Source organism: Ambystoma mexicanum, chromosome 14, assembly GCF_040938575.1.
Source record: "Ambystoma mexicanum isolate Mex_15411 chromosome 14, UKY_AmexF1_1, whole genome shotgun sequence".
Lineage (NCBI taxonomy): Eukaryota > Metazoa > Chordata > Amphibia > Caudata > Ambystomatidae > Ambystoma > Ambystoma mexicanum.
In genome coordinates, this window is record NC_090940.1 from 25682200 (window position 1) to 25699179 (window position 16980).

The 16980-nt window shown below is 48.7% G+C and overlaps 1 protein-coding gene across 8 annotated transcripts in view; it reads left to right on the top strand.

Annotated features, from left to right (window-relative positions):
• The window catches only part of RALGAPA1 (Ral GTPase activating protein catalytic subunit alpha 1), a 1128412-nt gene that overhangs the window by 709081 nt on the left and 402351 nt on the right, over positions 1-16980 (top strand). For all 8 annotated transcript variants that reach the window (XM_069638431.1, XM_069638437.1, XM_069638433.1 and 5 more), the window contains 2 exons: positions 1970-2080; positions 3202-3270. In XM_069638431.1, the coding sequence (XP_069494532.1) occupies positions 1970-2080; positions 3202-3270 (180 nt within the window). The remainder of the gene's footprint in view (positions 1-1969; positions 2081-3201; positions 3271-16980) is intronic.

A 16980-nucleotide genomic window follows, 5' to 3' on the forward strand; every position in this document is an offset into this window, starting at 1 on the left:
GGAAGTTCCATATATGGTATTGTGGGGAAGTTCAGACCAGACTGGCTGGAGCCTCCAGTGACTGTATGTTGTGGACGGGCCTGGGTGAATGGAGTGTATGACCAATATGCAGTTCTTGTTGTGGGTGTCTAGTTTCTGGTGTGTGACACAATGACAGAGACAGCCCTGCCCGAAACTGGTATGAATGCAGTGTGGAGTGCTGAATGGCTGGGTACTTGTCCCAATACACATTCCTTGTTGTGTCTGAGAGGGAGGAGAATGACCTGAATACCCTGTGAGCCTGATTGGCTGCTGCCTTCTGAGTGATTGGTTGCCTGAGTGTGACCCAACAGAGTGAATGAGTGACAGAACAGTACATCTGGGGGCCTCTGACTACTAGAAATCGTTCAGAAGCGGAAGTCGGAACTGTAGCTTGATCTCGACTGCCGAGCCCAAAGAAGGTTGTTACCTTCAAAGCAATCCGAAAGCTGCTGTGCCGTCGAAACTGATCCAAGAGAGGACCTGGCTAGGAGACCTCTGCCCGAGCTACGAGGGACCATCGTGCACCGCTAACCTTCGCCAAAGCGCCCTGCAAGTCCGCCTTCGAAAAAAACTGTGAACCGGAGACGGGACTGCCGAGGAGAACGAAGAGAAGCACCGGACTACTGTCCACCATCGTCGACCGAGGTTCGCAATAACTGCTGGAGGCCTGTCGAGGCTGTGTTGCCCAGAAGCGGGAACCGCTTGACGGCGACAAGAGCTGCAACGCTCCATTGATTAAGACCCTTTGAATCCAAGGGCACTCCTGCCGCACCGCCGACCGCTTTGTGCTGCCAGAGTGTGTTGAGGCTGCCGACGCGCCAAGAATCCGCCAGTGAGTTTCCTGCCACCCAGAGACCGCAGAGACGCCGACGACCCGATGCACTTGCTGGGCCAAAGTTTTTCAGTGACTCTTTGCACTAACAAACTATCGTCGTCGAGGTTTACCGCACGCCTCATCCCCCCAAGCCGTCCCCAATTGATCGTCGACGAGCACCGCCAGGACCGGAGCTCCTGCCTCGACGCCGTTAACTATTTCTTCAAGGGATCTCGACGAACCGTGGCTCCTGCCTTTAAAGGGAGCCGCTCAAGAGGGATCCGTCGACGACCCGACGTCAAACTCTGCTATAACAGGTACATTGGTGCGGTACAACTATTTTAGAAGGAAATAAGACTCACATTGAACAATATATGGGCTGGGCTTGTAGTATATCTTTATTTACTGGTTTCCCATGTGGGGGGGGGGGATCCTTTCAACCAGGGGAAGGGAGGCATTGCCCTGGTCACAGTGTTCTTTCAGCCAGGGGAAGGGAGGCATTCCCCCTGGTATTTGGCTGGAAGAATACCTTGGTTTGATTTCTGACTTTTTGGAATCTAACGAGTCCTTCTCCTGGGAATGGAACTTTGAGTTGTTAAGACTTTCGTTTTTAGTGTAAGGGACAGAGATGGGATTTGACACAATGGTGGACCCTTTAAGTTACGGACCTTCTGACAGACCCATTAGTATATTAGTTGAGGCAGGGAAACCCCCCTCTTAGAGTTGGGGAAAGTGAGGTTTTTCCTCTTTCTTTTCATTTTTGTAGCCCCAGACATGCCACCCATGCGTCAGTCTCCTCCTCCCTTACTCTAGGTACTGTTTACTGTGCTTGTTTTTTTTTACTACAGTATTTAACCAAAAGAGGTGTGTGTGCATTTTTAGGAAAGCGGTGTGGTGTATTCTCTATGGGTAAGTGCATGGACTAATTGTACCGCGATGTCAGCCCACATCACTTTACCAGAGTGAAGTCTGACGGCACTGCCACCTCCATTTTAGGAGAGTCGGGCTACCTACGCCATGCCACAGTGCCCCCTGTCCAGCAGGCATTGTGTGTGTGTGTGTGTGTGTGTGTTTTGCTGCCGCCACCTCCTTTGTTGGTCACATTGCCCTGTTTTTTCTCATCACCCCCTTCAGTTTCCCAATAAGGCAGTGGCTCATGTGGCATGCAGTGTCCTCAGCACACTGATAACCTTTGTGGACCAGCTCCAGCTCTACCAGACGGACCTACCACTCAAGATCATTCAGGTAAGTGCCCGGGCATCATCACAGACAATGGGGGGGACTGTTTATTCCCATCTCCATATGGTGAAGTGCCGACTCTGGGAATGCAAGGCGGCTCCCCTGCAGGGCTGGGGAGAAGTGCCATCTCCTACTACAGGGAGGAATGGGGCCATCGGAGGGAACTAGATGATGCTTGCAAAGTGTCAACTTGAGGGAAGAACGAACTACCAGAAAAGTAGGCCTTCAGCTTGGGCAGTAAGGAGGCATCAGGGTAAAGTGCCTGTTTCTCACAAGGTAAGTGCCAGCTGACCTTGAGCAGAAAAGGAAGCGCAAGGAGCGGTGGACTGGCCCATACGGAACTCTGGCGATTTCCCAGTAGACCTCTGCACCCTTATTTTATTTCCAAATGTTCTCATAGGAAACGGGTTGGGCTTGCTGAAAATTTGCACTATGGGGCCACATTGAACATACTTTTGGTTCCCAGTCCAACCCTGAGTGCAAGCGGGCAGTGCCAGCTAAAGCAGTAGGGAACATGATCATGTGGCCAGGCGAGCCTTCCTTGTCAGTCTGCAAGGATGCATAAAGGGTAAGTGTCAGATAACAGCAAAAAGGGCCCAGGGATAGGAAACGCCATCTGAGCCAAGGCGGGAAAGCTCATGATTAGTGGGTGGGAGTGCCTCCTAAACTCAGTATGTGGGCATAAGGGGAAAGGGCAGCTAACTCCAGGAAGAAAGTGCTACCTAAACTATGCATGGGGCAATGAGTGGGAAAGTGCCAGTTAAACTAGCGGGCACCTGCCAGGAGAGCGCCAGCTGATCCTAGCTCAGGGTAACTGCTGCACACAAAGGGAAAATAGCAGCTCTGCTTGTGCAGGGGTGGGCTTTGAGGGGCGAGTGCGAGGAGGGACTGCAAGAAACATAGTAACATTGTTCCTTTGATGTGGGATCCACAAAGCTTGGAGTGCCAGCATGTTGGTCTACAAGGGTGCGTTAGAGGAAATGGCTCCTGGGCCAGGGGCAAGTGTGGGGGCTGTGGGGTGGGTCAGCACAGTGACACGGGGAGTGTGTCCCCACCAGGGAAGGTGAACGTGCCAGTGAGTGTTGGCTGCTTCTTATCTGAGTGCATGTTTCTCATCTCACCTGCAGATCCTGATGGCCACTGTGACCCACCTGTTACCGAGCACCGAGGCCTCGCCCTATGACCTGGATAAGAGGGTAAGTCACTAGTACAAGTGATCTGTCCAGACATCCACATCCCCTCATCCACCTGGGAGAGACCCGTGGTTGGCTGGGCAAGCCTGCAGTCCCTCATCACAGGCGTCGCCACAGAAGCAGCACAGCCCCATGTCCAGCCCGCTGTGAGCCGTGTGATCGTGTGCACTTCATCCAATACACACCCGCCCTGTGGCACGCCGAGTGGAGTTAAGCAGGCACATGGCTCACTGTAGAAATGCTTTCAGCGGAGCAGAAGCTTTGCATATGCCACCATCGAGTGGTGGGTTGTGGAAAGTGCAGCTTGCTCTTAGAGCTGGCCTTAGTGGGTGTGGGGGGGGGCGGGCTGGGCGACCGCCCGGGGCGCCATGCCCCCCCCCCCCAGCACCATTAGCCCGTCATGCCATCTCAGGGGAGTCTTTTAAGGACTCCTCCGAGCTGGCATAGTGAGAAAGGGTGTGGCCGCGGCAGTGGGGCGCATTTAATGACAATAGGGACGCAGGAGCCAGGAGGTTTTAGCATGCATTACTGTCCTTTTCCAGTGATTAACCCCCTGCGAGGGGCCGGAGCAGGGAGGGACAAAGCAAATGTGGCGCTCATGTCCCTGTCCCCCCCGCCCCCCGCCTCTCTCCTTGTCGACCAGGGACATGCTGGGAGGGAGGGCGCCAATTCGCCCAGGGTGCTGCTGCCTCTAAAACCAGCCCTGCTTGCTGCTAGTATTCCAGCATTGGGTCCGAAGACTGTTGAAGCTCCCACAAGCAAGGCTAGGCAAATCTGTTTAGATACACATGCTATGCATATTCCGCCATCTAGTGGTTGTGTCAGAGTATTACATGTTGTTTTTGTTCCTGTAGCACTATCCCATACTACGTGTACAGGTACCTATGATGCGTTGAGTGCCAACACCCTCAAAGTTCATTGTTCTAGTCGCAGGGGTTCCAAGTTCACTTCTAATCAACACAGCACCAGCTACAATCATTTGACGTTCACTATGGCCGACTCCTCACAGCAGGACCCTAGGGGAAGACCAACTCTACCCCAGGTGTTTCAATAGGGGCATGTCATCATATCAAAAGAATGATTTACATTAGAGTTTTACCTTTTAGGTCTTAGGCTTCCAGCACTGGCTGCTTGAATGAATAAAACTCCCTCTAACCTCTGTCCTTAGTGTAACTCCAAAGTGTGTAACCGCTCCCCGCAGAGGAATCTCGTCCAGGCACAGTGCCCTGCCGGTTCATTGTGGTTCAGACAACATTCCTATTTTGACAATTCTTGGCCCACTCCCTGCTCCCCCCACCCCAAATGTCTTTTTAGGTTCTTTGATGTCTTTGTGGTGGCCAGAGGGATTTTTCCAGGAGTGCCGTTGTGCACTAGGACCCCAACCGGCCCATAAAGCTGGGGGTTGCCCATTAGCACTTTAAGATGAGGCAGCTGCACCCGTGAGATGGATGGGGGTGCAGATTAATACTCTAGCATCAAATCAATAATGACAACTCAATGGTTTGGCAAAGGGAGTCCGTTTAATGACAAGTACAATAAACGGGGAGTTCATGAACATCAGCAATTGCTCGATCTTCCTTCTCGCTTCAACAACTCCAACGAAATTCATAAAAAACACCTCTTTTATCATCATCACTGACGTGTAACACTTAAAATGTTGTATGCAATTCTGTTGGTTATAGGAAGGTAACTTTAATATTGGTACTATATCTGTATATGGTAACAGAGTGAGTGGATTGGAAAAAAAGCTGTCAAAATGGCTACTGTAAACGTCACTAAAAGTATGACGTCTCATTGGTTCTACTAACAATAGGACCCTAGATTACTTGGTCCAGTATGATTGGGTTGGCAACAACCCCACTCATACTTTTCCACTTTGCTTAGCAGTGTGCAGAATAGCCGGCCAGGTGCAGGTAGCTTGTCTGCACCCCCAGCCTTCCTCCGATTATTGCTACAATCAATCATCACCTCAGTGGTCATGTGTCAATTATTTCTTTGTGGTTGGCCTCAAGACCGCATTTCTGTTTGGAAAGGTTCAGATATCTGTGCATGGCACAAGGCCACACTTAGGTGTGAAAGTTTCATCTCTTCTCCCTTGGCTGGTCACGTGATTCAGACCCAGTGAAATCGTTATTCTTCATGCAATTTGTCTATTTGATTTAGTTTTGCCCACCATCTGCCTTCTGTGGCTTATCTTGACATTTCTGAACAGGATACTCTGTGCTTCATTAATTGTATCTGCTGTTGATCTATTTCAGCTGACACGACCTTGGCTTCTTGGCACGGTTTGCATGCGTCTAAGTTTCTTTCTGTCTTTAGTTTTCGATTTGCTTGCAGAGGGTCTCCTCTCCTGAGACCTTTAGTAACCTTTGGTTGATTCTGCTCTTGTTTATAGTGGAAGTATACTTATATAAAGTGCTCCTTTTGAGGTAGATATGTATAGGTGGCGCTTGCTGCAGTCTATCTTACTACTAAGCATGCGCAAGCCTCACGATTCTTTGCTTCTTGCGGTTCCATTCATATGTAAACGTGTAAACTAACTGAATAGCTTCATCGTGCTCATGGCATAAGCTTCTAATATTTTGACATAGTTGTTTCACTTTTACGTTCATGATGTCCCTTATCCATGGTGTTTCATCTCTGTTCATCATTCACAGGTCGTCATATCTTCTATATGTGAGTCAGTCCAGGTTCTTGTGACGTCCCCATTAGTCTTCCTTCAGTATCTTTTTAGCTTTTTCAGGGACTGTGCTCTGACATTCTTCAGTTTGTTTCATTTGTCGATATAGCTTTCTCAATGGGTACCTTACTGTGCAGGTTTTCTTAGGCGTCGGTACTTCAACAGGTGCTGTTCTCTTGATAGGTACTAGACAGAGCCCCACTGTCGCTCTCTGCTGGTTTATTTTCTCATCATACGTCACATATTTCGGCGTGAATGTTCCTGGCACTTCAAAATGAACGGTTGGAGTGCGGGTCGTGCTTGGGGCCTCCTCTACACCGTGCCTCTGCGCCCGTTTTAGCCATTATGAGGTATATGCAATTGCACTCACTGCCCCTAAGGCGTCCAGTCCCAGGGGTGCCTCTCCGGCTGCCCATTTTGTCCTAAAGTAATTTCATCTCGCTGCACTGGTTTTGGAAAGTACACTGGTGGCAGCACTACTTTAATCACCAAGCGTGACAGCCATTTTACTGCATTAGTTGCCAAATGTAACTGTTTGGTAGCCATTGGGTACCAATGTTTCTTTTAAGTACTGCTCTGTCGCTTTGTGTTTGAGGGCTTTCCTTTGTGTAGATGACCACAATTTAGGCTCAAAATGGCCTTTCTATAAGCCCATCATGGCAGCCTCCATGTTGGTCCTAACTAGTTTGGGCCAGTAAAGGTCCCTGGACTATCCCATTGCCTAAGTCTAAGTGGCATTCCTACTGACCAACCAGTATGGTTGGTCATCTGGCCCTCTACCCATAGCCCCTTTATATGATTGGCTGACTGTCCTAGCAGCCGCCCTGTTTTGCAGGGGTATTTAGGTTCTGCCCTGCTCCTGCCTCTCTTTTGCTTTCCTGTTCTGCAGTGAGGAGTAGGCAGGTCTGCTGATGCCCACCGTTTCTGCTATTTGTAACCCGTACCTGGCTATACTGGCTAGGTGTACAGGAGTTTGGCAATATCCCGGTTTGGGCTTTTGGCGCTCCAGTCCGGCCCCCAGAAATCTCCTGCAGTCTCCCTACATCGGCTGGGTTGAGTGCTCCATGACAGAACCATTTCTATGACGTTTTATCACCGCCACCCGCAGTTCACCGCCAATATCTTCTGATTAGCAGTGGGTCGCTGCAGAAGTCCAGAAGGTGGGTGAAGACCCAACATCCCACCAGAGCTTCGGTGTGGGACGTCTGCGAGTGCCACTAGCCATTATCTCCATCCTGGGAACTTTTGCTCCTGAAAGTCATGTCTTTGGGTTCCCTCCTTTCGTTGGGAGCCTCTCTGAACGGATCCTGGGAGGAGCCTTTGTTTCTTTCCTGGGTTGCTGGGGCCTTTGTTGGCCTAGGGTTCAAGTCCCGGAGAAGAGGAACTTGTGGGAAAGAGCAGTCTACTCACCGGGTTGTTGGAGACTGTTCTTCTGAAACTGCTGATGTGAGTACCTACCTGTGGGTCCTCGATACTCACTCCAGGTGTTCCCCATGTCTGTCTGTGCTTCCTGGGAGGCAATATTTTACTGTGATTCACATGTATTGGGAGGAGGGGGCCACCATTCTGCTGCTTCTTCCTCTTGGGCCTGGATTAATCTTCCGACCTGGAACACTTCTTTGGGGTCTCGTGTGGCCTTCCCGGATGTTACCGGTCACAGAAGCCAGACTCTGGCATCACACAGACCTACCGCCACTAAACCAGATGGGCCTTTAACTTTTTCCCATCGATTCAAATGATACTGTGAACTTACCTGGAACTTTCCTGACATTGAGTCTGTGGACACAAAGCGCTCGAAAAACTCTGTCGAGTAGCACTGAGGTGGACCACACGTATCAAAAGGGACCTGACAGGACCTCTGTAGTCCACCTGTACGTTGCGGCATAATACTCTCCATTGATAGGGTTAAAACCGGATAATCAGAGATTACACACAAATCTATCTTCATTGGATTTGCGTGGCCGCCACATGTGATGTGGCGACATTCAACAACACGTGCTGCGATACTAGAGCTCGATCTATACCACAGGCTGTGAAGAACCCAGACCACAATTCCTGGTCCTGATGAAGGCCGTTGTATTCAAAGGGGTCTTTATTGCAATAGGCCGAAACACTATTGTGTTGACTCTTTATGGATATTTGTTTCCGCCACACCCCCGGGCACTAAATATTTGATGTTTAATTCAATATTGTTAAAAGAATACCTCCCTTGAAACACAAGGGTTTGTATATTGTGAACCATTAGGCCGTTGAATAGTAGAGCAATAGCTTTTTCAAGTAGTTTTCTTTGTTTTTGTTTGGAATGTGTTGGGTTCATTCACTTAGCCTGTATGTGATACTTATCATTTTCCTTGTGTTAATACACAAGATGGACGTTTTGTTGTAAACACCATCAAATTGTCAGTGTGTTCTGTTGTGCAACCGGGGTCGCCCTGATCAATTGTTTGTGCACATTTTGATGTACCAGGGCGAGTTCGGGGAATAGCCAGGTGCCCCTTCCTTTCTACACTTACCCGCACCCGGATGTTGTTCCTGGATCCCTCAGGGGTTTATTGAACTCTCACGCAAGTTCGACACTCGGCTGAGAAATTTAATAGATTCATTACAGTCTTCATGTGCATTCGTTCGTGGGACTGTAAATGTGACATTGTGACTATTTCTAGTAGCTCTGAACTATTTTTCCCTTGAAATATATGAATCGGGTGACTGTTACTGTTTTGCTCATTCCTGGGAGCCTTTGGCTAGTGTAAGGAACTCATGGTGGCAATAGACACAAGTGATCACAGTTCAAGGGTGTTTATTGAACTGTATAAATGGGTGAGAAAAACGCCTAATCTAAACCTAAATCTAAGATGGGAGCAAGCTACAACCATCAAATAATAATAAGGCAGTCCTAGTGATGTCTTGTCAAATAAAAAGGGCCTATACTAAAAAGAACTATTGCCAATCCTTACCGCCAAGTTACAAAATAGTGTGGGATAATGTTCATCAGAAAAGAAAGAAGTCTTGACAAAATAAGTCAGGATGGTATGGCTGGGGTCTCCCTTCCTCGTGTTTTTAGCACGGCACAAGGTGGGACTCCTGAGCATGGCACAAGTGGGCCTCGCCAGCACGAGGTTACAGTTAGTTTCCAAAATATTGGGGCCTTCTGTGGTCGAGTCTTTCATACAAAGTCTCTTGCCTCAGAGGACCTGGTGTGTTACAATCACCATAAACAAAGGTTCCTTCAATAAATCTTCATGGGGCGATTACTCTTCGCCTTAGAATCCCCCTCTGCCGGGCTCCGAGCCTCATACAATGTGGGCCTCCCTCCCGTCAGGTTCACTACGACCTTTCATTCACAATGTAACATTCCAGAGTCTCAGTGTCTCTTTAAACAACCATTCACTGGTGACAACCCTCAGCGGGGTTCACTCTTGTCGCCACAATGTTCACAGGTGTATTATGCTTCACCCCAATTCGCAGGCAACCCTCAGCCGGGTTCACGTTTGCCAAATACACAGAACACTTGGCTTTCTCACAATGCGGGATTCACTCTCGTTCGCTTTCCCCTTGGCATCCCTCCGCCGGGTTCACTTAGCCATTATATTCACATTTCAAGGTTTTCTAATGCAGTTCATGATTTGCTCCTCTCAACAGAAAGCAGGGTTCCCTTCCCCTAGCTTTCTCAGGGCAACCCTGCGCCGTGTTCACACTTGCCACAGTTCATACGACAGTTCCTTTGGACCCCTTCAGGTCTCCCTTTTACTAAGTCTGGATTTCAGCCCCCAACCAGGTTCCCTTTACTTTCCTTCTTGTCAATGCGTCAGACTTTCAATTGTACAAGGGGTTTGACTGGACCCTTGTATGACCCCTCTGACTCCTCACGCTGGCCTCTCCTAAGGCCTCCTGGTACTTGTAGTTTCAACAAGGACACCAGCCAGAATCCTTCAAATGAGCACCCACGTGGCACCTGACCACTCTGCAGCTGGTCCTTCAGTGGACTTGCTTTCAAACTTTAACACACACAAGTTCTTTGTTCAAAATTTCATAAGCCCTTCCAGCATCGCAGCTTACTTTCATCCTTCTCCATCTTTCTTTTTTAAAATATTTTCATAGCATCCCATTTGCCTTTCACAAACCAAACTTTTGTGTAGCTCAACTCACTGATTGTTCAGGCTTTAATCATCCTTTTCCAGCCAGGTCCCCCTCTTCCGAGCTCAGACCTACTCTGTGTTGTAAGAGTCTCCATCTGCCGGGCGCAGACCCTTCTTCAATTTCAGATACTTTCCATATAACAATATCTTTGGACTCGCAAGTCCCAGAATGCCCTTGGGTTTATTTTGCTCCTACTTCATTGCTCCCCAAAACAGCATTCCTTGGAGTGGCAGTGGTAGGAGTCTCACAGGGATGATTTGCTGAAGTCAGGGCCTCAGCGCCTGCCCCTCAGAATTTGGCCAGGGAAGGAGCTCTGTTGTGTGTACCGCCAGTAAAGCCCAGCTGCCCCTGGTTTGGTCTCCTGGAGTTACAGGTCTCTCCCCACACTTCAGTCTCCTCTGTATGCCAAGGGCCAATGTCTGGGCGTGGTTCTCCTCCTCCAGGTCTCCTAGGGTCTCTGCAGCTCACTTGGTCTTCCTCTGGCTTCTCGGAACCTTCCAGCATCCCCCAGCTTGCTCCAAATGCTATTTCTGGTTGCTACTTATATACTCCCAGCTAGAGCTGATTGGAGTCAGGTGTGAGGAGGACAGTCTCCAAGGATCCCCTGCCCAGGTGATCCTCCCTCGCTCATCCGCCCCCAGGGTTGGGATCCAAGAGCGATGGCCCTCCCCTGGCCACCTGAACAAAGGATCCCCGGGAATAGCCTGTGAGAAATGCCTCAGGTTACTCACACTAGGGTTTACATTGTTCCAGTCTTTCTCCATATAATACATCACTTAATGTGCCTGTGGATTAATACTTGTATAATGCCCTAGGGGGTGCAAATGAATATGGCGTTCTGTTGGTTATGGCCCCTGGAGATTTACTCCATGTTTTTGACATTGTGTTTCTCTTCTTTTCCCTTCCCATACCTGACCTCTGTGTGTGAGGATTTCACCTCTAGGTCTAGGGCCTTCCATATGCACCTGGGTCTGGATGTGTCTATAGGACACGGTTACAGTATGGAGCAGGCCCATAGGGGACTTACCTGCTTGCTAGGTTGTATGGTTCCCCCTGTTATTTAAAGTTGTGTGCTTCCCTCTGGGAGAGGACATACATTGGGACTAGGCGAGTCCTTGTATAAGCATTACTGTTTTTAGAATATGCTGATATCTTTTTAATGCTGTGTATTCATATCTAAAGTACTTATTGAAAAGGATACATTTATACGTGCAACTGTATGACAGTTTCTGAGCCTTGTGAACCGGCTTAGAATCACATGCTGTGCATATAGTCTGACATCTAGTGGTAAGCGCAGAGTATTGCATCTTTTTTTCGAAGATCGAAAAGGGACGTCGACATGGGCGCGACTGTAACACTATCTCTAACGTGACGTGTAGTGACCCACCCCAAACATTCATGCATCGAGGTCCCACCAGATTGTTTTTTATTCACCTAACTAGTCGGTCTCGCATGATGCAGAGCTCATAAGAGTCTAAATTGCTGATCCTATACTTCAGCGGTTCACTTGGTTTTCGACGACTACTTCGATGGCTACTCAACGCCATGATCCTGCCTGCCTACGCTCCTTCCTTGACTGCTCGGCTACTAATTTCTACGCGGCCTTAGCCCTCCCGCCCGGGCATAACAGTAGGTAGAGTGGGTCCCTTTCTTTACTGACTTCCTATGAGAATGCCTTTTCTTTACCCATTCATTTCCCTTTTCTTTGGCCTGGCTGCCATTTCCCTCTGCTATGGAGAGGACACCTTTTAAATTCTGCCTGTCTTGCACTGGGAATCTTTCTTGGAAAGACACCCATCGCTGATGCAATCAGTGCCTCCCTTGTGACCGCAACACGTGTCACTGTAAAGCCTGCAAACATTTTTGGCCTAATACCTTGAAAGACAGGCATACGAAGATGGACGGCCTATGCTATACAGGCCGAGAGTCACTCCCCCGTCGGTACTTAAGACGAGAAGTCTGTCAGCAGCCACGGCTCCGATTCGGGGGCCGCTGAGTTAACGTTGGAACCCTCGCATTCCCACGTGTCCGTCCCGGCCCCGACAAGCATGTCGCCGGAAGTGCGTTGGGGGAAGTCGCACCTTGGTGACAAGGACACAGCCGCACCACCTGCTCATAATCACAGAACCCCTAAACTCTTCGCTGCGGATCCACCATGGAATGTTTCTATGCCTGCAGGCCTGTCAAAGACTTGGGTGGGACCTTTCGAACCTCACGGTTCGCCATCCCCTGCTCACCCACCATCGCGGCCTACGCACAACGATAAATCTTATGGTCCAGCGGGCAATCCCTCTGAACCCAAGGCCTCTTTCTCCCCTCGCCACAAGGACAGTACGGCAGGGCTCCTCCGGTGGTTTTCAGTCTCCACAACAAAGAGGTTTTCGGAAGTGGTAGGGAAAGTGTAAGGAACTCATGGTGGCAACAGTAAAGACAGACACAAGTGATCACAGTTCAAGGGTGTTTATTAAACTGTATAAATGGGTGAGAGAAATGCCTAATCTAAGCCTAAATCTAAGATGGGAGCAAGCTATGACCATCAAATAATAAGGCAGTCCTAGTGGCTTATTTTAAAAATAAAAGGGCCTGTGCTAAGAAAAACTTATTGCCACTCCTTACAAGTAATACAAAAAGAGTTTGGAATAGTGTTCACAAGAAAGAAAAGAAGTGTTCACAAATCAAGTCCGAAATTTGGTAGCCCGGGGGGAGGGGTCTCCCTTCCCCACGTTTTGAGCACTGGACAAGGCAGGACTGGTGAGCACAGCACACGCTCGAGCTTTCCCAGCACAAGTCTACAGTTCCGCTCTCAAGTACCCTGACCTTCAGTGGTTAAGTCTCTTTTCTACAAAGTGTCTCTGGTCTCCGAGGACCTGATGTGTTCCAAAAAAAATAAACAAAAGTTCCTTTCTGTTTGCACTTCAGTTGGTGCCTTCTTACCCCTGGATCCCCCTCTTCCGGGCTCAGACCCTTTTCGAATGTTAGTCTCCCTCCATCAGGTTCACTACGGCTTTCCAAATCAATTCCACTTATGGCATTCACAAATCTTAATGTCTTTTTAAACAGTTCACTGTGGACAACCCTCCGTTGGGTTCACTCTTGCCAACTTTACAATTCCTTCTACTTTCTAATGATGCAGGATTCACTTCCCTTGGATTTTCACTGGTTTGTCGGTAAGAGACTTTCGACTGTACAGGGGGTTTTGCTAGACCAATGTATGACCACTTTGACCTTTTCTTTGTGGCTCTCCTAGGGCCTTCTGGTATTGGTAGTTCTAAGAAATGTCAGACCAACTAGTCTCTCTTGTATGAGCACCCATGTGGTGCCAGACCCCTCTGCAGCTGGTGTTCCCTTAATGTCAACAGTTCTTTGAACTTCCCTTATTTTGCCATTGGTAACTTTCATTCATCACAGGTCGGTTGCTTATCAGTTCGCCCCTCGACTCACCGGCTGTGATGAACCGCTTGGCTTTTCTTGTCACTGGAGTCAAGGACGGTACCACAGTAGCAAACGTCTTTCCCTGGCTTGGTTATCAGCAGAGGAGGGATCAGTGTACTGTTTGCATCTGCTGCAACACACATTGTCTGTTGTTCGCGGTTTTACGATTCCTTCCACTGATGTTTCGCGGGTCGGAGTTAGAAAGGGCAAGAGCACTTCTCTCCTCGCCGCCCCTTTGGTTCTTGCTGCCTTTCTCCTCCTCTTGAACTGCCGTGCTTGGATAGCTCTCTCGTCGTGCACCCTGCCTTGCTCGTCGTGTGCTCTCGTCCTCACCTTTTATCCCTGTGGGGAAGGGAAAGGGCCGTCGGGTGTGTGAGATTCTGGTCAATTACCTGACTTTGCCTGACCCTTGTGTTTGGTCATGTCGGGTAAACGGCTCTGGTGTTTGTCCTTCATCTTTCATATTATGCGAAAGTGTTTGCGTTGGATAAGGGGGGGATTTCAGTGTTTCAGTATCTTACATGGTATGATGTGGGAAAAGGTGTTCTAAGGAGGGGGATACCCCATCTCACCCGTCAGTGTCCCACTTCCATTCCCTGAGGACTCCCCATCCGGGAGATCCTCCCTGTCTAGTCCACCCCCAGGAACTGGATCCAATAGTGATGGCCGTGTCCTGGCAACCTGGATGACAGATCCCTGGATGCTAGTTAGGGAGTCACCTTTGGGTTTCTCACAAAAGGCAGATGTCGAAACTCTGCTTCCAGGGGCTCTCCAGCCTCCACCTCCAAATGGCTCGGCAATACAGGTCCCCTCCCACACTTCCCCTTCTCAATAGGATGGTGCACAAGATGCACCAGGAACCAGTCGCAAGGATCCTGGTGGCACCAATGTGGGCCCGCCAACCCTGGTTCTCCCATCTCATGAGGATGTTGGTCTCTCCTCCCAGGAAACTGCCATGCCCATACAACATGCTGTTGCAGGACTGGAGGGGCAACACTGCATGGATGCCCTCAAACTCAATTTAGCAGCCTGGCTCCTGAAGTCAGAGTTTGTGCATCTCCAACTCCCTCAAAGAAGTATGGACTTACTTAGAGAGGCACGGAAACCCAACACCTGATATTGTTGTTCCAATAAGTGGAAATGTTTTGTCATCCGGTGCAATACTAAGAACGTCAAACCTGCTGACTGTTCTCCTAAAGATATAGTGCTTTATCTAACACACCTTTTAGACTCTTGACTTGTTTTCAGTTCCCTAAAGGTTCACCTTGCCACTCTCTCTCCGTATACCACATCCCAGCGCAAGGTTTCATGGTGGAAGATTCCGGTCATTAAGGCCTTTATGGAAGGGGTTAATAGACTTCACCCCACTATTTCTAACCCAACTCCCGGATGGGATATGAATGTTGTCCTCACAAGATTACCACTCAGCCATCCGCTCCCTCTGCCTTCTCTCACCTCTTCTCTCACCTCTTTAGGCTGGCTCTCTTTTCACTCCCAGCTCAAATTCAAGTTCCTCTGTCTTGTTTTCAAATCCCTCTATGGCCTTGCCCCCCCTACCTCTCCTCCCTTCTCATTTACTATACCCCTTCTCGCTCTCTCCGCTCTGCTAATCTCTTCCTACTCTCTCCTCCACCTCCTCCCTGTGCCCCCTCCCGCTTCCGATCTTTCCAACTCCTTGCTCCCTTCCATTGGATCCTCCTCCCCCTTCACAGTCGCTCTTCCCCTTCCTTCCCTTCCTTTCGCTCTTCTCTCAAATCTTATCTTTTCCACTCACCTCCCTAGCACCCTTTGTTTCCTCTCGCTCTTCCCCCTCCCCCTCTTTCCTCACCTCCTACCACTACTCTCCCTATCCCGCCCTACCTCCTTCCCCCCCACTCCCTCCTCTCTTCTAGTCCTGCTCTCCTCTCTCCTCTTCCTCACACTCATACATTCCCTCTTACCCCCACTAACCTCTCCCTTTCCCTCTCTCTCCTCTGCCCCTCCATACTCGCTCCTCACCTCTGCATTTTTGTAAATTGTTCTTTACACTGTTTTCAAGTTATGATTCAATTTCTATATTATGCTTGATGTATTTTGTGTGTTCTCATGTAAAGCACTTTGGATTAAAGGGCTATATAAATTCAATAAAATACAAATAAATACAAAATACAAAGATTAATGGGACCTCCTTTCAAACCCATGAGCAAGGCTAGCCTCATGTCCTCACCTGCAAGACTGCCTTTCTCTTGGCCGTTACTTCGATAAGGAGAGTTAGTGTACTGCAGGCTGTCTCAGTTCAAGGCCCATTTGTGGCTATCCACAAACATAATGTGGTATTGCACACACACCCATGTTTTGCACCTAAATTCATATTGAAGTTCCATGTGAATCAGTCAATCGAACTTCCCACTTTCTTTCAAAACCCCACTAACTCAGCGGAAAGAAGCCTCCATACACTAGATGTTAGGAGAGCAGTGATCTACTACCTTGAAAATACTAAGCCACTGAGAAAGACAAACCAATTATTTGTCTCTGTGGCAGCTGGTAGAGACGGGGACTCTGTCTGTAAATCGGCTATTTTCAAATGGATTGTTAAACGCATCACACTGTGTTACTCTCTTGCCACTCTACTCTGGGCACAGGGGCTACCATCCCATTCAATGCAAATGTTCCTCTAGATTCCGTTTGCAAAGTACCAACCTGGAGTTCTGTTCATACTTTTACGCAACACTACTGCTTAGACGCACACATTCTTAAGTCTGAGTCTCAGGTGGGACAAGTGGTACTAAGACATCTCTTTGCTACTGTTCCTTCACACATCTCACCACTATCTCTGGGTACTGCTCGCTAGTCTATGCTCAGCATGTGATTCTAAACAGATTCACAAGCATCAGAAGACATGCATTACACTATAATCGTATTGCTGATGATTGTATTTGCCTAGATTTACATGGCCCTCCCTTCCTCTCCTCTTGTAGTAGAAGGAACATAGACCTCTTAAACCTTCTTTTCTTTTGTACTCACTCATGCACTCTGTAAGGCGAAACACCCGGTGGGTCCTCGACGCGTGAAGGATTTTGGGTACACTACATGTCATGTTAGGTAAAGTATTACAGTCACGCCCATTTCAACGTCCCTTTTCAATCTTCGGAAACGAGATGCAATAGTCTGCGATTACCTGTAGATGCCGGACTAAATGCAGAGCATGTGAATCTAAGCAGATGCAAGCACCAGAAATACGATTACAGTGAGTAATGTATGTCGTATGTTTTTCAGTGCATCATTGTGGTGTATTTTCTAGAGCTCTGTGTGGACTAGTTGTACCTCTGTGTCAACCTACTACTCCCACTTGGGAGTTAAGACTGGTCTACTCGTTTTGTAGAGCGGTTTGGCTTCCCTTTCTTTTTGGGCGTTTCTAGCCTTCCCCCTATGGCTAGTTGATGTAGTGTGCAAGGCTGCAGAAGTACAAGTCTGACACAGTGGTG